Source organism: Anomaloglossus baeobatrachus, chromosome 2 (assembly GCF_048569485.1).
Source record: "Anomaloglossus baeobatrachus isolate aAnoBae1 chromosome 2, aAnoBae1.hap1, whole genome shotgun sequence".
Taxonomy (NCBI): Eukaryota; Metazoa; Chordata; class Amphibia; order Anura; family Aromobatidae; genus Anomaloglossus; species Anomaloglossus baeobatrachus.
In genome coordinates, this window is record NC_134354.1 from 734688349 (window position 1) to 734711283 (window position 22935).

Here is a 22935-nt window from a genome sequence, read left to right on the forward strand (position 1 = left end):
GCTACAGGCAGAGGGAGGAGCTACAGGCAGAGGGAGGAACAACAGGCAGAAGGAGGATCTACAGGCAGAGAAAAGAGCTACAGGCAGAGGAAAGAGCTACAGGCAGAGGGAGGAGCTACAGGTAGAGGGAGCACCTACAGGCAGAGGGAGGAGCTACAGGTAGAGGGAGGAACTACAGGCAGAGGGAGGAGCTACAGGCAGAGGAAGGAGCTGCAGGCAGAAGGAGGAACTACAGGTAGAGGGAGAATCTACAGGCAGAGGGAGGATCTACAGGCAGAGGGATGATCTACAGGCAGAGGAAAGAGCTACAGGCAGACACAGACATTCTGCTATTAGTTCATCTGAAATGACAGGCTGTGTGCACATGGTGCGTTTTGCTGCAATTTTCTTACAGATTTTCTCGGATCTGCAAGGTTATCCTTATGCCACCAAAGTCTATGAGAATCCTAAAGTGCTGTGCACACGTTCAGGATTGTTTCCTTGCAAATTTTGTTGCAGAAAAAAATCTACAGCATGTCCATTCTTTCTGAGCTTTTTCCTGCATTTTCACCATTGAAAAAAATAAAATGAATAAAAATGCAGCAAATAAAAACACCGCTGGAACGTGCGCAGCATTTTTCCTGTCTAAACATGCAGATTTGGTTGCAGATTGTCTGCAATCAAATCTGCAATGTGTGCACACAGCCGTACAGTTCTCCATAGAATGTTATGAGCACCAACAGTCATCTCCTATGCCAGTATTGGAAAACATTGCTTTTGGTAAAGACAGATTTTATCTGTGAATTCAGAATTTTGGGAATAAAACATCAATCCTTGAGGAGAAAGAAGTGGATCTCTCTAATAAAATATATTACAAAGTTTCTTATCTTCATGTTTACTTGGTTGATGAATAAAATATATTAAAACAATGGTTACTCTTCTTGAAAACTCACAGTTGTTTCTCAGCCCCTGGTCTGGTTTTCAAGCCTTCCTATTGATCACTGTTAGGCTACTTTCACACTTGCGTTGAACGGTATCCGTTGCATTGCGTTGTGTAACGGATGCAACGGATGTGTTGCATATAGTGACACAACGGATGCAACGGATGCTGCAAAACAACGCAATTCGTTTTGATTTTTTTTTTTTTTTTTTCCCGGTTTTACCAGCGGCAGACTATAGTGAACGATCAGCTGATCGTTCCCTGCAGCCGGCCGCTGGGTGATCAGCTGATTGCTCCCAGTAGCCGGCCGCCGGGTGATCAGCTGATCGCTCCCGCCCGCCGGGTGATCAGCTATCGCTCCCGGCTGCCGGGTGATCAGCTGATCGCTCCCTGCAGCCGGCCGCCGGGTGATCAGCTGATCGCTCCCGCCCGCCGGGTGATCAGCTGATCGCTCCCGGCTGCCGGGTGATCAGCTGATCGCTCCCTGCAGCCGGCTGCCGGGTGATCAGCTGATCGCTCCCGGCCGCCGGGTGATCAGCTGATCGCTCCCTGCAGCCGGCCGCCGGGTGATCAGCTGATCGCTGTCACTTGCCGGCGCCCGGGCATGCCGGCGGGCGGGCGCTCAGCTGAGCGCTGTGACTTGCCGGCGGCCGGGCATGCTGGTGGCCGGTCATTCAGCTGAGCGCTGTCGCTTGCCGACGGCCGGGCGCTCAGCTGAACGTTCGGCCACCGCGAGCCAAAATAAAGTTTGATTTAAAAAAAAAAAAAAAAAAAAAAAAAAAAGAGCATGCGCAGTGAAATCCAGAGGATTCCGCTGCTCAAAATAACGTTACATGCTGCGTTCCTCCCGCTGGGCGGAAGCAACGGAGCGTCGCCCAGCGGAAGCAACGCAGCTCCTTTTGGTACAATCCGTCACCCATACAAGTCTATGGGAAACAGCGGAATCCGTTAACGGATTCCGCTGTTTCCCAAAAGGGCGGATTGTAACGGAAGGAAAATAACGCAAGTGTGAAAGTACCCTTAAAGCAGATCTCCACACCAGTCATGCCCATCTCCGCACCACTCACTGGCGGCAAAGATTGTCTCTACTGGATGCCGACCTGCCACCTTCCATTGTTGTAAAAACATGTGTAACGCCCCTGTAAACGGGTCGTTACAGGGTATTAAATGTTACCCCATTTTTTCCCGGGCAGGAGGAAGAAGAGTCCCCACAACACACACTCACATCACACTGGCAGGAAGGAGTTAATAGCTTTTGCAGCATGAAGTTTGGAGTCCATGACTCATCCTGTCTTGTTAATGAGCAGGTGGCTGGACACAGGCAGGTCCCCATGACAACCAAGGAGAGGGGGGCCTGAATAGGAGTGAGTTTAGTGCAGAACACATATAAAGTTTGGCAGAACGTCAGAGGCTGCAGAAGCGTGCAGACTTGCACAGGACAGCTCCTATTGAGGAGATGCCACGAGACCAGGGCTGATAACACCTAGAGGAGGGGAATGGAGCTGAGGACTGGGGTTCCCTGGAGAAAGTTGTACCCGGTGGCGGTTGTGTTGGTCCGCTACCGGGGATGAGAGAGAAAGAATGGCGGAGAGTTCCCAAGATGCTCTATGCCACGGGGACGGCACTAACGCACCGAAAGGGAGCGACCCCCAGAACACCTCACCGGACCCCCCTTCCTCCTACCTGCCCGGGACCGACCAAAGGCTACAGGCGGCGAGGACCAGCACCTGGGTGCGATGTGGAACGGACTGTAAATAAAGAACAACTGGAACCGCACTCCGTGACTGCTGTGAGTAATGCCGCTGCCCTGTGCCCCCGGTGTCCCTGAGGACTGTTGCCCTGGATCACATAAACCTCCCGGGGCCACCCCGCTCCACCCGTGGGGAGCGATTCCATCCGGCTGCCCGTAACACCTGCCCTTGAGAGAGACTGCGCAGCGGCGGCTGAACACCTGGCCGCAAACCACGGGTGGCGCTGCAAGCACCCCCATCCCAGTTTCCTGGGGGAGAGTGATGGCAAGCTCTCCAGGAACCCCGTTACCCTCCTTCCATCCCCCTTGTAACACCGGACTGACGGTTGGACTTTCCTTTTATTGAAACCCGCCGGGGGTAACGGAAGCCGGGTCGGGCTACTCACAGCCTGACCCCGAATTCCACTGGCCCGGTGACCGTGCGAGCCCTGCAAGCCCCGGCGTGGGCGTTTCACATGCTACAGCGCTCATCATCCCGCAGCTCTTAGCACAACAGCCCCATTAACTGGCAACTCCTCTTCTACCGAGTTTCCCAAAAAATAAGCCCTACTACAAAAATAAGCGCTAGCAGGAATTTTCATCCATTTCGGAGGCTTGAAATATAAGACCTACCCCAAAAATAAGCCCTAGTTGTGGCTCAATAATGAAGTGTCCATGCAGCTAAAAAAGCTGAAGAATACTGCAGGACATTTCATTAAAGAGAGAAGACAGACTCAAAAAAAGAGAAGACAGACTCAAAAAAAGAGAAGACAGACCCAAAAGAGAGAGGACAGACCCAAAAGAGAGAAGACAGACCCAAAAGAGAAAAGACAGACCCAAAAGAGAAAAGACATACCAAAAAGAGAGAAGACATACCAAAAAGAGAGAAGACAGACCCAAAAGAGAGAGGCCAGACCCAAAAGAGAGAGGCCAGACCCAAAAGAGAGAAGACAGACCCAAAAGAGAAAAGACAGACCCAAAAGAGTGAAGACAGACCCAAAAGAGGGAAGACAGACCCAAAAGAGTGAAGACAGACCCAAAAGAGCGAAGACAGACCCAAAAGAGTGAAGACAGACCCAAAAGAGCGAAGACAGACCCAAAAGAGTGAAGACGGACCCAAAAGAGTGAAGACGGACCCAAAAGAGTGAAGACGGACCCAAAAGAGAGAAAACGGATCCAAAAGAGAGAAGACGGACCCAAAAGAGAGAAGACGGACCCAAAAGAGAGAGGCCAGACCCAAAAGAGATAGGCCAGACCCAAAAGAGAAGACAGACCCAAAAGAGAGAAGCCAGACCCAAAAGAGTGAAGACAGTCCCAAAAGAGTGAAGACAGTCCCAAAAGAGTGAAGACAGACCCAAAAAAGAAAAGACAGACTTAAAAGAGAGAAGACAGACCCAAAAGAGAGAAAACAGACCCAAAAGAGTGAAGACAGACCCAAAAGAGAGAAGACAAAATCAAAAGAGAGAAGACAGTCCCAAAAGAGAGAAAACAGACCCAAAAGAGAGAAAACGGACCCAAAAGAGAGAGGCCAGACCCAAAAGAGAGAGTCCAGACCCAAAAGAGACAGACCAGACCCAAAAGAGAAAAGACAGACCCAAAACAAAGTCCCCCTCTCCCCCCAAAAATTAGGCATCTTCCACATGCTGTTCCCATTGAATTTCAGTACTTTTCCATCCGTTTAGCATTTTTACTGCTCCACCAGACATCCTGGGAAGGTCCGCCGGAAAATGATTTCAGTTTCCCATCGACTTGCTATAGATTCGTTTTTCGTGACGAATACACAAACAGTACAAAATATTTGAGATGAATAATCTGAACCTTAATATTTTCGTATTCTCCCATCACTACTTATTTCACATATTACTAAATCCTACAATGAATCTGCAGTTGTTCTCATTCCCACAGCTGCTGGAGTAGCATCTTTTGGCGCCACCTGCTGGCCCCTAACAGATCAGCACTGTTTGATTTTTATTGAAACCTATCAAAGAGAATTACTGCAGAGTATGTAAAACAATAACATAAAAATCATGTGCAGAAATATGCGGGAACATCTGCTTCTATATGGTTATGAAATAACAGTAGATCTTCCATTTTTCATGCCTTATAGCAGATGCTGTTGGTGTCACATTTTGTCCTTTTAATGTAAGGACTTTCTGACATGGACTTCAATGTACGGATCATAGGGGCTGACCATCAGTATTTATAGTAAATCAGCCAAGAAAAGTCCTTTGTGTTAAAACACATTCATATCATGAAGACATTTGCATTTAAAACAGAGGTTTGCTTAAAAACCCAACTCAATAATATTCTCACTTTCTGGTTCCTGAAGTTGCTAAATTGGCTGACAAGGTGGCACAGGATAAGGAAATCTAATATATAAAGCTGAATGTGTGTTTGTGTGTGTGTGTGTGTGTGTGTGTCTGTATGTCCGGGATTGGCATCTGCACCGTCGCAGCCACACTCACACTTCTGGACCCCGAGAGCATCATAGGCTATGTTTTGAGGGAAAATTTGAACCCCGCGCTTTACAGTTATTCACCAAAAAACCTGCCTCCATTAAAGCGAATGGAGATGGGAGCCACAGTGCAGCCAGAACTTCAGAAGAATGTGCAGCCACGCCCTTATATGGAATGTTGGCGTGTCACAATGCAGCCAGGGAAAGAGACAGACACAGACAGGGAAAGAGGCAGACATAGACAGGGTAAGAAACAAACATAGACAGGGTAAGAGACAGACACAAAGAGACAGACACAGACAAAGAGACAGACTGACAGGGAAAGAGACAGACAGGGAAAGAGAGGGAAAGAGAGAGACAGGTTAAGAGACAGACACAGACAGGTAAAGAGACAGACAAAGAGACAGACACAGGGAAACAGACAGACAGGGAAAGAGACAGACAGGGTAAGAGACAGGGAAAGACAGGTAAAGAGACAGACACAGGGAAAGAGACAGAGGAAAAGAGACAGACAGGGAAAGAGAGGGAAAGAGACAGACAGGGAAAGAGACAGACAGGGAAAGTGACAGAGATAGATAGACAGGGAAAGAGATAGATAGACAGACAGGGAAGGAGATTGAGACAGACGGAGAAAGAGACAGAGACAGTCAGAGACAGACAGACAAAGAGATAGAAAGAGAGACAGAGAAATATATACAGAGGGGGAGACAGACAGAGAATGGGAGAGAAGCAGAGAGACAGTTACTATCCCGGGCAGCGTATGTATGTGTGTGTGTATGTCCGGGATTGGCATCTGCACTGTCACAGCTACAGCCACAAAATACATTTTTGTTAATACATTCTATTTTGTTCACAGCAGTTATTAACCCGGGCAGTACAGTTAGTATAATATAAAGACATTACTGTAATACGCAGCATCGGCCAAATCTCCCTTTGTTGCCATTCGTGTCTGTTACACGACTCTCTGGAGGACCCAGCATGACTGTACACTGCCCAGAACGAGGACAGTGTAATGCTCCCACTCCCCTGTGGGGGAGCTGTAGGGAACGTGGACACTTGCTGTTACTGTATGTTGCAGTGCAGGTTACTGACAAACGCAAAAAGTTCCAGCAATGAGATAGTAAGAAAATTTAACAATGAATTTGGAGCATATTGAAGGCAAAGTGCTGTCACTCCAAATATTTGTTTGATTTTTGCTTTATTCAATCACTTTGCATTTTGTAGTTAAAAATAAACTATTATTTTTTTATAGCATTCATACTAGGAAGCATTTTCCCACACCTGCCTAAAACTTTTGCACCTACTGTGTATATACAGTATATATATATATATATATATATATATATATATATATATATATATATATATACTGTATATACACACACAGCTCTGCAAAAATTAAGAGACCACTGCAAAATTGTCAGTTTTTCTGATTTTTCTCTTTATAGGGGTATATTTTTGAGTAAAATGTAAATTGTTCTTTTTTCTATAAACTACTGACAACGTCTCCGAATTTCCAAGCTATAAATTTTGCTGAAAATGAGAAATGGTCGAAATAACAAAACAGCGCATTGCTTTCAGACCTCAGATAATGCAAAGAAAACAAGTTCATAATCATTTAGAAACAACAATACTAATACTGTTTTACCTCAGGAAGAGTTCAGAAATCAATATTTTGTGGAATAATCATGATTTTTAATCACAGCTTTCTTGCGTCTTGGCATGCTTTCCACCAGTCTTTCACACTGCTTTCGGGTGACCTTATGCCACTCCTGGTGCAAAAATGTAAGCAGTTCTTCTTTGTTTGATGGCTTGTGACTATCCAACTTCTTCTTGATTACATTGCAGAGGTTTTCAATAGGGTTCAGGTCTGGAGACGAGATTGGGCTGGCCATGACAGGGTTTTGATGTGGTGGTCCTTCATCCACACATTCATTGACCTAGCTGTGTGGCATGGCGAATTGTCCTGCTGGAAAAAACAGTCCTGAGAGTTGGGGAACATTGCCTGAGCAGAAGGAAGCAACTGTTTTTCCAGGATAACCTTGTATGCAGCTTGATTCATACGTCCTTTGCAAAGTTTAATCTGCCCAATTTCTAGAGTAATGGCGGCGTCACACGGTACGATATATCGTGCAATATGTCGGCGGGGTCATATCGTTAGTGACGCACATCCGGCATCGTTTGACATATCGTACTGTGTGACACCTCTGAACGACTGTGAACGAGCAAAAATACTCACCTTATCGTTACTCGTTGATACCTCGTTCATTTTCAAAATGTCATTCCTCCTTCTGCGCGCCAGTAGTTCGTCGTTCCCGTGGCAGCACACATCGCTCCGTGTGACACTCCGGGAACGACGAACACAGCTTACCTGCGTCCCGCCGGCAATGCTGAAGGAAAGAGGTGGGCGGGATGTTACGTCCCGCTCATCTCCGCCCCTCCGCTACTATTGGCCGGCCGATGTGTGACATCGCTGTGACGCCGAACATCCCTCCCCCTTCTGGAAGAGGATGTTCGCCGCCCACAGTGAGCTCGCTAGGAAGGTAAGTACGTGTGACGGTGGTTACCGACTTTGTGCGACATGGGCAACTAATTGCCCGTGACGCACAAACGACGGGGGCGGGTACGATCGTTCATGAAATCGCACGATAGATCGTACTGTGTGATGCCGGCATTAAGTAATCTTCTCTGACGAGTCTAATTTTCAGCTTTGCCCAACACCTGGTCGACTAATGGTTAGACGAAGACCTGGAGAGGTATACAAGTCACAGTGTCTTGCATCCAATGTAAAATTTGGTGGAGCATCAGTGATGATCTAGGGATGCTTTAGCAAGGCTGGAATTGGGCAGATTAAACTTTGCGAAGGACGTGTGAAAAAAAAACGTATACAAGGTTATGCTGGAAAAACAGTTGCTTCCTTCTGCTCAGGCAATGTTCCCCAACTCTGAGGACTGTTTTTTCCAGCAGGACAATGCGCCATGCCCCACAGCTAGGTCAATCAATGTGTGGATGAAGGACCACCACATCAAAACACTGTCATTGCCAGCCCAGTCTCCAGACCTGAACTCCATTGAAAACCTCTGGAATGTAATCAAGAGGAAGATGGATAGTCACAAGCCAACAGACAAAGAACAACTGCTTACATTTTTGCGCGTCGAGTAGCATAAGGTCACCCAAAAGCAGTATGAAAGACTGGTGGAAAGCAGCCAAGACGCAAGAAAGCTGTGATTAAAAAATCATGGTTATTCCACAAAATATTGATTTCTGAACTCTTTTTCGAGTTAAAACATTATTAGTATTGCTGTTTCTAAATAATTATGAACTTGTTTTCTTTGCATTATTTGAGGTCTGAAAGCAATGCATTGTTCTGTTATTTTGACCATTTCTCATTTTCAGAAAATAAATACAAAGTTTATTGCTTGGAAATTCGGAGACGTTGTCAGTAATTTATAGAATACAAAACAACTTACATTTCACTCAAAAATATAAAGAGAAAAATCAGAGAAACTGACAATTTTGCAGTGGTCTCTTAATTTTTGCCAGAGCTGTATATATATATATATATTGTATATATGTAAGAGGAAAGTGCAGCTGCCATAGTGGTGCAGTATGTCAGTGCCTGTCACAGGCTAAAAGGACTCTGATATGTCGTGGACTTTTATACCCCGCTCTGGATAAACCTCTATCTGCATTTTTACCACTTGCTTTAGCAATGCCAACATGTACTTGGTCCTGCCAATAAAGCTAATTTGAATTTGAGAAAGAGAGAGAGAGAGTACTGTGCAAAAGTTATAGGCAGGTGTGGGAAAATACTTCAAGGTATAAATGTTATAAAAAATAATATATATAAATATTTGTATTGCAATAGTAATATTGGTGGTTTAGAAGCTTGGATCTACCAACTTGTGGTCATTCTCTACTGAAATGCGATAGATGCCCTTTGAATTGTAAAGTGCTGTGTGACCTGGTGGCTCATTGGTTAGCACTGTATGGTGGCTCAGTAGTTAGCATTGTATGGTGGCTCAGTGGTTAGCACTGTATGGTTGGTTAGCATTGTATGGTGGCTCAGACATTAGCACTGTATGGTGGCTCAGTGGTTAGTGTGACGCCCTGGACCCCAGGGGTCACAGAATAACATCACACACACACACACACGCCCCCTCCCCTGGTAGAGAACATCCGTAAAACAAAACCCTTGTTGCCTTCTCCAGGGTCAGATGTCCACACCAGGTGGGGCAGAGCCAGGCGGTTGGCCCCACTCACCGAGGAGTTCACAGGCCTGGAGGCAGAGAAAAAGTAGTGAAGTTGAGAGTGGAGTTGAAGGGAAGTGGAGTTGAGGAGTGGAAGTGGAGAGACTGTGTGTGTCTGGGTCGGAGCCCGGGCACAGTCAGCAAGGTCGGCAGACGGTGGTGGCCGTCTGCAGTAGTTAGTGGACGTCTGTGGAACCGTAGGACCAGGGTCGGGCGGTGGCCCGCCGGTACCGAACCAGGGAGCGGATTGAAGCTAAGCACCAAGGCAGGGTACTCAGACCCCGACTAGGCTCGGAAGCCGCCGTAACGGTCAAATTACCTGATTGCGGTCTGGACCTCAGGGGTTCATTCCCAACCAAGTCCCGCCAGAAGGCAACAGCCCAACCCGTCCGGATAAGTGCCACCGCCAACGGCAACAGATCCAAGGGCCAGCGCCTGTGGGCAAAACGGGCTCTCCCGACACGTACAAGCCGGGGAGCGGACCACCCTGTGGGAATCCATAGGGGTCAAACACTTACACACAGGTGCAGGGAAAGACAGCCACCATCAACCAGTCCGGGGAAAGTGAAGAAACCGCAGCCGACTGCGGGCCCCGTCCATCCAGCCGTTTGGTTTACCAGAGACTCTGTCATTGACTACCTGAGTGAGTACACCAGTGCCATCCGACACAGCGCTGCACTGCTGCCCCGCATCCGCACTGCTTCCCCGCATCGGCACCTGCACCTTGCCCCTACCCACCAACATCCATCCATCCCCCCAACCGGGGCCCCGGGACCAACCGCCGCTACCCACGGAGGGTCCAACACCTCAGCTGCTCCCCGCCATCACTCCCGGGAACCCCCATCACCAGCAGCAGTGGTGCTCACCATCACCACAACCCCGTGGGTGGCGTCACAACCGACATCCCACCACCAAACCTCCCCCTTTTCACTCATGGGCGAGGAGGCACTGCTCGAGCCCCCGGGTCCGGCCCCGTGCTTGATCCACTGAGGAGCAGCAGCACCGGACCCGAGTGCCAGAGATTCCCCAGGCGAGCGGCGTTCCCCGAAAACCCCTCTCCGCCCGCGACAGTTAGCACTGTATGGTGTCTCAGTGGCCAGCACTGTATGGTGTCTCAGTGGTCAGCACTGTATGGTTGCTCAATGGTTAGCACTATACGATGGCTCAGTGGTTAGCACTGTATGGTGGCTCAGTGGTTAGCACTGTATCGTTGCTCAGTGGTTAGCACTGCATGATGGCTCAGTGGTTAGCACTGTATGGTGTCTCAGTGGTCAGCACTGTATGGTTGCTCAATGGTTAGCACTATACGATGGCTCAGTGGTTAGCACTGTATGGTGGCTCAGTGGTTAGCACTGTATGGTGGCTCAGTGGGTAGCAATGTACAGTGGCTGAGTGGTTAGGGCTGTTGCTTTCCAGTGCTGGCATCTTGTGTTCAAATCTCGCCAAAGGACAACACCTGTAAGGAGTTTCTATGTTCCCTGTGTTTGCAAGGCTTTCCTCCCAGACTTCAAAGACATAATCATAGGGAATGTAGATTGTGAGCTCCATTGGGTTGGGGACAGTGATGATCAAGTGTATAAAGTGCTCTGGAAATAATAGTGCTATGTAAATGAAATAAATAAATATGTTCTTATTATACAAATAAAATGAAATGATTATGGCAGGGAGCACCTCCGGCCGCCGTTCTGTGGGTAAAATATTAATGAATGAGTAACGCATTTCTTCTGCCTTCTTCGTTAGTTTAAACTTGGTAAAATCACCTACAAAATAGTGACATCTATAGGTGAAGAGAAGAACTGCATGATATCAAATAAAATTACTTTTTGCATAAATCCTGAAGAATAAATAGGATCTCCCAATCTAAATAAGGATCATGAAGCCCCGCCATATGGAACATTTCCTCTAATACCTACTTATTCTGGCTAAGCTTCACCTTTGATAACTATACTGAATTGTCAGTTTTGAAAGTTAATGGTGAATAGAAAAAAACCCTATAACATGCTAATTTAAAACCTATTGTGTTCCTCCATTATTTGTCACCTGTATTAATCAACCAGGGAGTGAATTATCTGCTGTTTATTTACCTAATTTGGATGACGAGCCCTAGAGAGCATTTACAGAACGCCCCTGATACAACAGCGACATTGATTTATGAGACATTAGAACACATATAATGGCTGGATATCACCATTACAGTCACCGCCTATGTAACATATAGCAATACATATTAGAGGAGCGCCAATCAATTAGGACCCATTCACACTGCCCGCTATTTTTAATGGATAGGCGACCGACGCATAACAATCTACGGCCCTTTTCAGTCTTTTATTGGTGGCATGCCCGAGCTGGGTCCAAGATGTAGGCAAAACTGGACCAATCAATTAAATAGGACCATGAATGACCCAACAGCTCACTGACACCAATCATGTTGCATCCTCGTGCTGCCCGGTATTTGCTAACTATTTGCTAGCAGACGTTTACAAAATCTCAGCTGGATTTTTTTTTTTTTTGCATACAAGAAAAGCAGACGATAGTACACATAGCTTTATGGTTTATAACATTGAAGGAGGACATAAATCTATACCCTAGCATGTTGATCCAGAAGAAGGCAAAAACCCCATGAGGCAGACACTAAGCTCCATTTTAGGGGTGCTTTACACGCTGCAACATCGCTAACGATATATCGTCGGGGTCACATCATTAGTGACGCACATCCGGCGCCGGTAGCGACATCGCAGCGTGTAACACAAATGAGCGACGATCAACGAGCGCAAAAATGTGCAAAATCGTTGCTCGTTGACACGTCGGTCATTTCCATAATATCGTTGCTGCTGCATGTACGATGTTGTTTGTCGTTCCTGCGGCAGCACACATCGTTGTGTGTGACGCCACAGGAGCGACAAACATCTCCTTACCTACGTCCACCGGAAAAGGAGGAAGGAGGTGGGCGGGATGTTCCAGCCGCTCATCTCCTCCCCTTCTTTTCTATTGGACGGCTGCCGTGTGACGTGGCTGTGACGCTGAACGAACCGCACCCTTAGAAAGGAGGCGGTTCGCCCGGTCACAGCGATGTCGCACAGCAGGTATGTGCGTGTGACGCTGCCGTAGCGATAGTGTTCGCTACAGCAGCAATCACCACATATCGGCCGTACGACGGGGGCGGGTGCTAGCAATGTAGCAGCGTGTAAAGTAGCAGAGTTCCATAATCTGACTGCTCTTACAGTAAAGAAGCTGTAATGTCACTGCTCTTACAGTAAAGAATCCGTAATCTTACTGCTCTTACAGTAAATAATCTGTAATCTCACTGCTCTTATAGTAAAGAATCTGTAATCTCACTGCTCTTACAATAAAGAATATGTAATGTTACTGCTCTTACAGTAAAGAATCCATAATCTCACTGCTCTTACAGTAAATAATCCAAAATCTTACTGCTCTTACAGTAAAGAATATGTCATCTTACTGCTCTTACAGTAAATAAACTGTAATGTCACTGCTCTTACAGTAAGGAATCTGTAATCTCACTGCTCTTACAGTAAAGAATATGTAATCTTACTGCTCTTACAGTAAATAAACTGTAATGTCACTGCTCTTACAGTAAATAATTTGTAATCTTACTGCTCTTACAGTAAATAATATGTAATCTTACTACTCTTACAGTAAAGAATCTGTAATCTCACTGCTCTTACAGTAAAGAATATGTAATCTTACTGCTCTTACAGTAAAGAATATGTAATCTTATTGCTCTTACAGTAAACATCCATAATCTTCCTGCACTTACAGTAAAGAATCGACAACCTGCCAATCAGAAGACAGCAGCTGATGTCAGCAGGCCCGTGATTGGGCGCACATGGCAGTGACATCATGTGCTGACCGTCACTTACACACCCAAGTCTGTTGCCAGCTTCAGAAGAAAACGCCATGTGCTTGGGGAACAGAGGGAAGGTGAGTAGAATCGTTCATTTTTTTATGAACTCAAAACAGTAGCAGAACATAAGGCATATACACCAGGATGGGGAACATATATTAATCTATAGAAAGTTCTGTGTTGACGTTTCGGGGGTCCCCCCTTCATCAAGCCTCAATGGCTTGAGAAAGGGGGAGGACTTCGTCAAGGCTTCCTCATGACTTGAGAAAGTGCGCGGACCCCAGAAATGTCACCACAGATGTTCCTAAAGCATGATCCCGTCAGCTGGTGTCTCTGCTGGATGTTTTAATGCCTAATGTGTCTGGACATTGTACCTGTATGGCCTCTGTGCACTGACCGATTACTGTCTCAGTTGCGTTGTTTCCGGATATTTGTACTTTGTATAGAATCCTTGTTCCGTTGGTAGCACTGGATGTGTCCATGGTAAACGTTTACATGGAATACTTTTATTTATTAAGTTCTATCCGGACGTATTGAGGAATAACAACGCACCGATGTAAGAGAAGAAATGTTGTTTGCTCTGCACAGTGGTGTGTGAATAAGTTGGATAATGTATGAATCATGAAATGTAAATTATATATAAAAGAACTTTCTATACATTACTTGTGAGAGACTGATGTGCCATTTGTTTCTAAAAATATTGGATTGCAAGCAGCTTGCAGGAATAGCTGCCATTACGGCCACAACGGGTATAGACAAAATCATCACTGTGTCAAGGCATTCTAATTAGGTTGTTTGGAGACCGTATATACCAGGATGGGGGACATATGCACCAGAATGGGGGATATGGGCGGCACGGTGGCTCAGTGGTTAGCACTGCAGTCTTGCAGTGCTGGGGTCCTGGGTTCAAATCCCACCAAGGACACACAACATCTGTAAGGAGTTTGTATGTTCTCCCCGTGTTTGCGTGGGTTTCCTCCGGGTACTACGGTTTCCTCCCACACTCCAAAGACATACTGACAGGCACTTTAGATTGTGAGCCCCAATGGGGACAGTATTGCCAATGTATGTAAAGCGCTGTGGAATTAATAGCGCTATATAAATGAATAAAATTATTATTATTATATATATACAAGAATAGGGGAGATATATACCAGGATGGGGACATATATACCAGGATGGGGGACATATATACCAGGATGGGGGACATATATACCAGGATGGGGGACATTTATACTAGGATGGGGACATATATACCAAGATGGGGGACATATACACCAGGACAGGAGATATTAATACCAGAATGGGGACATATATACCAGGATGGGGGACATACATACCAGGATGGGCCACATATTTACCAGGATGGGATCAAGATGGGGGGAATACATACCAGGATGGGCCACATATATACCATGATGGGGGGAATACATACCAGGATGAGGGACATATATAACAGGATGGGTCACATATATACCAGGATGGAGCTAGAATGGGGGCATGTATATCAGGATGGGGGCATATATACCAGGATGGAGGACATATATACTAGGATGGGAGACATATATAGCAGGATGGGGGACATATATACCAAGATTGGAGACATACCAGGATGAATGACATATATACCAGGATGGGGGACATATATACCAGGATGAGAAATTTATATCAAGATGGGGACATATATACCAGGATGGGGGACATATATACCAGGACAGGAGACATTTATATCAGAATGGGGACATACAGTATATACCATGTTGAGGACATATATACCAGGATGGGGACATATATACAAGGATGGGCCACAGACTGTATATACCAAGATGGGATCAGGATGTGGGGCATACATACCAGGATGAGGGATATATATACCAGGATGGGCCATATATATACCAGGATAGAGCTAGAATGGGGGGCACATATATCAGGATGGGGCATATATACCAGGATGGACAACATAGAATTTATAATGCTACAAGGCCCCATGCATTTGGCCAACGTTAGGTGTAAAAAAGATTATTAGAAAGGTCTTTGTACTGTCCCCTCGTATATTTGTACATTGGTTTCAGTACACTGCTAAAAAAACTTTCACATTTTTTTGTAAAAAAAGAAAAACAACAGACGTGTGAATTGGGTCTAATAACCCAAGCAATTAGCAATTAAGCAAATTATTGCAGCCATAAGTTCTGTGTTCAGGAAAACATTACAAAACCCCGCACCAAAAATTGTTAATACAACATAAAATGTACAACTTATTATAAACCATAACATCATCATGTTGCTTATTAAAGGAAGCTGTAGACACAGGGTGACACTAACAAATCTCAAAAGTGGGTGGCTCTAAAGCTGTGGGGCCCGTAATGATGTATACAGTACCACAAGGACACTGGAGATCAAAATTAGAGGACAATGTATGATCACTTGCTTTTTTCAGAAACAATGTAATGTACATTGATCAAGATTTCAAGGTTTTGTTTTTTTTGTTCGGGGTGCACCATGCCACTAGAACAGGGTTTTACAAAAGATCCAGAGTTTATCAACATAAAACCTTTATTTTGCCCAAAATGTGATGATCATAATTAGAGAACAGCAATGACTGTATCACAGAGAAAGATTATCAGTAACTTTCCTGCAGGTAACCACAGTCACCAATCAGTAGGACGTGTACAGGCCTTCACTGTCAATGACCTCCTCAGCACATCTGCGGCCACAGGACATCACTAGTTTCTCACACTGCTCTGGTGTGATTTTGGTCCACTCTTCTTCCAGTCTCTTCCACAGTTCTTTGACTGTTGTGGATTTCTTGGCCATAACTTTGTCACCAAGGATTTTCCCGAGGTTTTCTATTGGGTTTAGATCATGGACTCTGGGCTGTGGCCATTTCATTGTTTCAATGTTTTCTGTTTCAAGGAACTGCTTTACCTGTTTTGCTGTGTGACAGGGAACATTGTCCTGCATGAAAATTGCTGGCTGATTGAGTGATGAACGCAAGTAAGGAACCACATGTTGTTGAAGAAGGTTCTGATACACACTTGCATTCATTCTGCCATTTACCTGTATAAGAGGTCCAACTCCTGCTGCAGAAAACGTTCCCCAAACCATGACTCTTCCTCCACCACCTTTCACTGACTTCTTAACACACTTTGGGTTCAGTCTTTCCCTAGTTTATTGACGAATATAATGTTTCCAATCAGACCCAAATAAATGAAACTTGTTTTCATCACTAAAATGAACTATGGAGAACTTCTCCTCTGTCCACACAGCATGCTCCTCACTAAAGGTGAGTCTGGTCTTTTGATTATTTCTGCTAATGAGAGATTTGGTCATTGCGGAGTGGGCTTTCAGTCCAAATGCTCTTAAACGTTGTGACACTATATGGCAAGACAGATCCTTACCTTGTTCACTGCTGAACTGGCGAGCAATTCCAGCTGCAGTGTTGAAATGATTACCCATGGAGTTTCTTCGCATTTTCCTGTCCTCTCTTGCATTCGTCTTTCTAGGGTGACCAGCCTTCTTCGGGGACTTGAAAGAGTTTGTGATGATGTAAAGATGGAATATTCTCAAAATCACAGACTTGGAACAACCAACTTCCCTTGCTATGGCTGATAGGGTCAACCCTTTGGCCTTCATCTGGACAACCTGCTGCCGGAGGGTTTCAGTCACTTTGGAACGGCACACCATTTTTGCAAAGTCAGTGCAAACTGGAAAGTTAGGCTGCCAGTTACATATGGTTTGTCAGATAATTAAAAGAAATTAGCACCAGGTGCCAGATTAACACCAATAACTTGTAGGGATCTGAAAGTGTTCTCTAATTTTGATCCGTGTTCTTTTACATTTATCTTTTACATTTTTATTATGTGCTTTGCAATAAATTCAGTTTAAAAATATGCGTAAAATACTGCGAGTTTCCTCATGTTAGGATATAATCACATAGACCTCAATATTTAGGAAATTGTGTGTTGTTCTCTAATTTTGATCTCCAGTGTATGTATCATGTCAGTCTATCGGGCATTGTTGATGCTAATGTGTCTGTGTGAGGATGGATTGTGGATTTCTATAGTGAGAAGCCGGAGTTCTGCACAAACGTGATTCCACTGAGCAGTAAAGATAAGAAAAAGATGGTTCCTTTTACCCAAATCTTCAAGTGCTGTCTCCAAAGGTTCACCTTTGCCATACACACTATTAACTATATATCATATCAGCTCACTACATGTAGAGTACCTACAGTATATATAATATGCCAGGAGGTGCAGGTACAATATGTATAGTGCCCAGTCACTATCTGCACCTATATATAATATGCCAGGAGGTGCAGGTACAATATGTATAGTGCCCAGTCACTATCTGCACCTATATATAATATGCCAGGAGGTGCAGGTACAACATGTATAGTGTGGCCACTATCTGCACCTATATATAATATACCAGGAGGTGCAGGTACAATATGTATAGTGTGGCCACTATCTGCACCTATATATAATATACCAGGAGGTGCAGGTACAACATGTATAGTGTGGCCACTATCTTCACCTATATATAATATGCCAGGAGGTGCAGGTACAATATGTATAGTGTGGCCACTATCTGCACCTATATATAATATACCAGGAGGTGCAGGTACAATATGTATAGTGTGGCCACTATCTGCACCTATATATAATATACCAGGAGGTGCAGGTACAATATGTATAGTGTGGCCTCTATCTGCACCTATATATAATATACCAGGAGGTGCAGGTACAACATGTATAGTGTGGCCACTATCTGCACTTATAAGACAACGGACTACATAACTACATGACACATACTGTATATAACCAATAGTAATAATAATAACAACAATAAATAAATAAACAAATAATCAGTAACATGTACACAGCTAATAATATTGTAATACCGTAATATTATTAATACAATACAATAAATAAACATATAATCCGTAATACATATGTAGACAGCTAATAATACTGTAATTATAACTCATGGCACTGAATCACTCCGGCAGTGCCCGGTCCTCTGTACCCAGTCCTGTGTCCGCTCCTCTCTGCCCGCTCCTCTCTGCCCGCTCCTCTGTGCCTGCTCCCCTGTACCCGGTCCTGCGCCCGCTCCCCTGTATCCGGTCCTGTGCCCGCTCCCCTGTACCCGGTCTTGTGCCCGCTCCTCTGTGCACGGTGCCCGCTCCTCTGTGCCTGCTCCCCTGTACCCGGTCCTGTGCCCGCTCATCTGTTCCCGGTGCCCGCTCCTCTGTGCCCGGTGCCCGCTCCTCTGTACCCGGTCCTCCGTGCCCGGTGCCCGCTCCTCTGTGCCCGCTCCCCTGTACCCGCTCCTCTGTGCCTGTACCTCTGTGCCCGGTGCCCGCTCCTCTGTGCCCGGTGCCCGCTCCTCTGTGCCCGGTGCCCGCTCCCCTGTACCCGCTCCTCTGTGCCCGGTGCCCGCTCCTCTGTGCCCGGTGCCCGCTCCTCTGCGCCCGCTCCCCTGTACCCGGTCCTCTGTGCCCGGTGCCCGCTCCTCTGTGCCCGGTGCCCGCTCCTCTGGCCCGCTCCCCTGTACCCGGTCCTCTGTGCCCGGTGCCCGCTCCTCTGTGCCCGGTGCCCGCTCCTCTGCGCCCGCTCCCCTGTACCCGGTCCTCTGTGCCCGGTGCCCGCTCCTCTGTGCCCGGTGCCCGCTCCTCTGTGCCCGCTCCCCTGTACCCGGTCCTCTGTGCCCGGTGCCCGCTCCCCTGTACCCGCTCCTCTGTGCCCGGCGCCCGCTCCTGTGTGCACTCACCTGCTGCCCGGATAAGGAGATGGTGTCGGACTGTAGATTCATCCCCAGAGGACAGCCGGGGCCGGGACTGACTGGGCTTCATCCAGGCAACTTTTCCCAGCCCGCTCGTGCCCGGGTGTCAGGGTGCCATGTGCCGCCTCCTGTGCCCGCGCTCCAGGCAGCTCCTGTCTCCTCAGCGCTGAGCAGCGGATCTGAACCGGGACGGGTGAGGCGGCGGCGGCGGAGGCAGACAGCGCGCGCCCGGACACCTGTGCCTCCTCCTCCGCCAGCGCAGGGGGCCCGCACACCACGTGACTGGCAGCTGGAGGCAACATCTGGGGGGATTCACCCCGGGCAACCCTCCGCCTGCCACATCACTGCCAGGGAACCAGCAGAGGATGGCACTGATGCTGCAACGTGCAAGCGAGGAACAGCCGGCAGAAAACTAGAGACAGAAAGAGAGGGACAGAGACAGAGGGGCAGAGAGAGAGAGAGGGACAGAGACAGAGGGACAGAGAGAGGGACAGAGACAGAGGGACAGAGAGAGAGAATGACAGAGACAGAGGGACAGAGAGAGAGAGAGGGACAGAGAGAGAGACAGAGACAGAGGGACAGAGACAGAGAGAGAGAGAGAGAGGGACAGAGAGTGAGGGACAGAGAGAGAGAATGACAGAGACAGAGGGACAGAGAGAGAGAGAGGGACAGAGAGAGAGACAGAGACAGAGGGACAGAGACAGAGAGAGAGAGGGACAGAGAGGGGGACAGACAGAGGGACAGACGGAGGGGCAGAGAGAGAGAGAGAGAGGGGCAGACAGAGGGGCAGAGAGAGAGACAGACAGAGGACAGAGAGAGAGACAGCCAGAGGACAGAGAGAGAGACAGACAGAGGACAGAGAGGGGGACAGAGAGAGAGACAGAGAGAGAGCCAGAGAGAGGGACAGAGAGAGGGACAGAGAGAGGGACAGAGAGAGAGACAGAAAGAGACAGAGAGAGACAGAGAGAGACAGAGATAGGGGCAGAGAGAGTGAGAGACAGAGGGACAGAGAGAGAGGGGGACAGAGACAGAGAGGCAGAGAGAGAGGGGGACAGAGACAGAGGGGCAGAGAGAGACAGAGAGAGAGGGACAGAGAGGGGGACAGACAGAGGGGCAGAGAGAGAGAGAGGGGCAGACAGAGGGGCAGAGAGAGAGAGAGAGGGGCAGACAGAGGGGCAGAGAGAGAGACAGACAGAGGACAGAGAGAGAGACAGAGAGGGGGACAGACAGAGGGACAGAGAGAGGGACAGACAGAGGGGCAGAGAGCGAGGGACAGAGAGAGAGACAGAGAGATGGACAGAGAGAGAGAGACCGAAAGAGACAGAGAGAGACAGAGATAGGGGCAGAGAGAGTGAGAGACAGAGAGACAGAGGGGCAGAGAGAGAGGGACAGAGACAGAGGACAGAGAGAGAGACAGAGAGGGGGACAGACAGAGGGACAGAGACAGAGGGACAGACAGAGGGGCAGAGAGAGAGGGGCAGAGAGAGGGACAGAGAGAGACAGAGAGAGGGACAGAGAGAGGGACAGAGAGAGGGACAGAGAGACAGAGAGACAGAGATAGGGGCAGAGAGAGGGACAGAGAGAGAGAGACAGAGAGACAGACAGCGAGAGAGAGGGACAGAGAGAGAGACAGAGAGAGAGAGGGACAGAGAGAGAGACAGAGAGACAGACAGCGAGAGAGAGGGACAGAGAGAGAGACAGAGAGAGAGAGGGACAGAGAGAGAGACAGAGAGAGAGAGGGACAGAGAGAGAGAGACAGAGAGAGAGAGGGACAGAGAGAGAGAGACAGAGAGAGAGACAGAGAGAGGGACAGAGAGAGAGAGGGACAGAGAGAGGGACAGAGAGAGAGAGGGACAGAGAGACAGAAAGACAGACAGCGAGAGAGAGGGACAGAGACAAAGGGACAAAGAGAGAGAGAGGGACAGAGAGAGGGGCAGAGAGAGACAGAGAGAGGGACAGAAAGAGACAGAGAGAGACAGAAAGACAGACAGTGAGAGATGGACAGAGACAGAGGGACAGAGAGGGACAGAGAGAGATAGAGGGACAGAGAGATAGAGGGACAGAGAGACACAGAGAGAGGGACAGAGAGAGGGACAGAGAGAGGGAGAAAGATACACACAGAAGGACAGAGAAAGAGGGACAGACATAGGGACAGAGAGACAGAGAGAGAGAGACAGTGATAGACAAACAGGTAGAGAGGCAGACAGAGAGAGAGAGATAGACAGAGGGACAGACAGACAGACAGTGGGATAGAGAGGGACAGACACATTTATCGCTAGAACAGATCGCTTAATACAGAGAATTGACCTGGCAGATCCACAGAGATAATGATGACAAACTGCGGTGCTTTTCCTGACCTGTCTGACATCAGCAGTGCTCAGCTCTGTACATTGGGAATCTCTTTTTCATACTTTTCCTCCGGATTTATAAAACGCAACATATTTACAGCACCAGTTTTCTATTTTGTCAGTCACAATGGTTTAGGGTTCCAGATGTAGGAAGACAGACTTATCAAACACATTCTATGGCCCCCTTCACACATCCTCGAAACACGTGCGTGTTTGGTCCTTTTCCATATGTTCCGGAGACACGGCCAAACGTGCACCAATGTTAATCTATGATTGTGGTCACACGTGCGTTATTTCATAATGTCCATATGTCTGTGATCCGCATGTGTTTCCGTTTTGCACAGAAGCATGTCCGCTTTCTGCACGGAACACGCACACGCGGTCACCATGAAAGTCAATGGTTATGTGCGCACAATACGTGACACGGATGCATCTCTGTATGCTCCATGTACGTTTTGTGCTTTTTTCTAGCGATGCCGGTCATTCTTTCTTTTCCTGTCTATGTCGCTCAATCTCCCTCAGTCCGTCGGTCGGTCTCTCTGTCTGTCTCTCTCTCTGTCTTGCCTGTCCCTCTCTCACAGTCTGTCGGTCAGTCTCCCCCCTCTCTCATACTTACCGTTCCCCGATCACTGCCGCGGCGCTGCACGGCTGTTCACTAAACTCCGGCGGCTTTTCCTCTTTTGAAAAAGCCAGCCGCTCATTAAACAATCTCATATTCCCTGCTTTCCCCGCCCACCGGCGCCTATGATTGGTTGCAGTTAGACATGCCCCCACGCTGATTGACAGCTGTCTCACTGCAACCAATCACAGCCGCCGGGGGGCGGGACTATACTGTGCTGTTAAAAAAATAAATAATTAAAAAAAAACGGCGTGCGGTCCCCCCCATTTTGATACCAGCCAGGGTAAAGTCACACGGCTGAAGGCTGGTATTCTCAGGATGGAGAGCTCCACCTTATGGGGAGCCCCCCAGCCTAACAATATCAGCCAGCAGCCGCCCAGAATGGCCGCAACCATTAGATGCGACTGTTCTGGGACTCTACCCGGCTCTTCCCGATTGGCCCTGGTGCGTTGGCAAATCAGGGTGATAAGGAGTTAATGGCAGCCCATAGCTGCCACTAAATCCTAGATTAATCATGTCAGGCATCTCCCCGAAATACCTTCCACGATTAATCTGTAGGTTACAGTTAATAAACATCACTATGGGGAGATAAGGTATGCACACCAGTGACTATGGAAGGGGAATACATGTAATAGCAGAAACTGCTGTGTGAATACTGACATGAAAAATTCAATAGCTATACGTTAGAATGAAATGTGAAAAATGGAAACTGCATTACTGCCATGAATATATGAATAAAGAGAAATTTAGCTACTGAATTGATCAATGCAGAAGAGCCCCAACACTACGCCAAAGTATTTCTCTACGTTGGGGTCCCTAGCTTGTGTGTGTCCTCTCATGCAGTTAAAAAACTTACCGTGTATGGGACGCTGAGACCCAGGCTATATACACATCGTATATATAGCCTGGGTCTCAGCTTCCCATACACGTTAAGTTTTTTAACTGCATGAGAGGACTCACACAAGCTAG

General features: G+C 47.3%; 1 protein-coding gene across 1 annotated transcript in view; it reads right to left on the reverse strand.

The window, feature by feature from the left end:
- Positions 1 to 19344, reverse strand: part of SGCG (sarcoglycan gamma) — a 383560-nt gene extending 364216 nt beyond the window's left edge. The window contains exon 1 of the mRNA XM_075337388.1: positions 18988 to 19344. Coding sequence (XP_075193503.1) covers positions 18988 to 19029 — 42 coding nt within the window. The 5' untranslated portion in view covers positions 19030 to 19344. The remainder of the gene's footprint in view (positions 1 to 18987) is intronic.
- Between the last annotated feature and the right edge of the window lie 3591 nt (positions 19345 to 22935).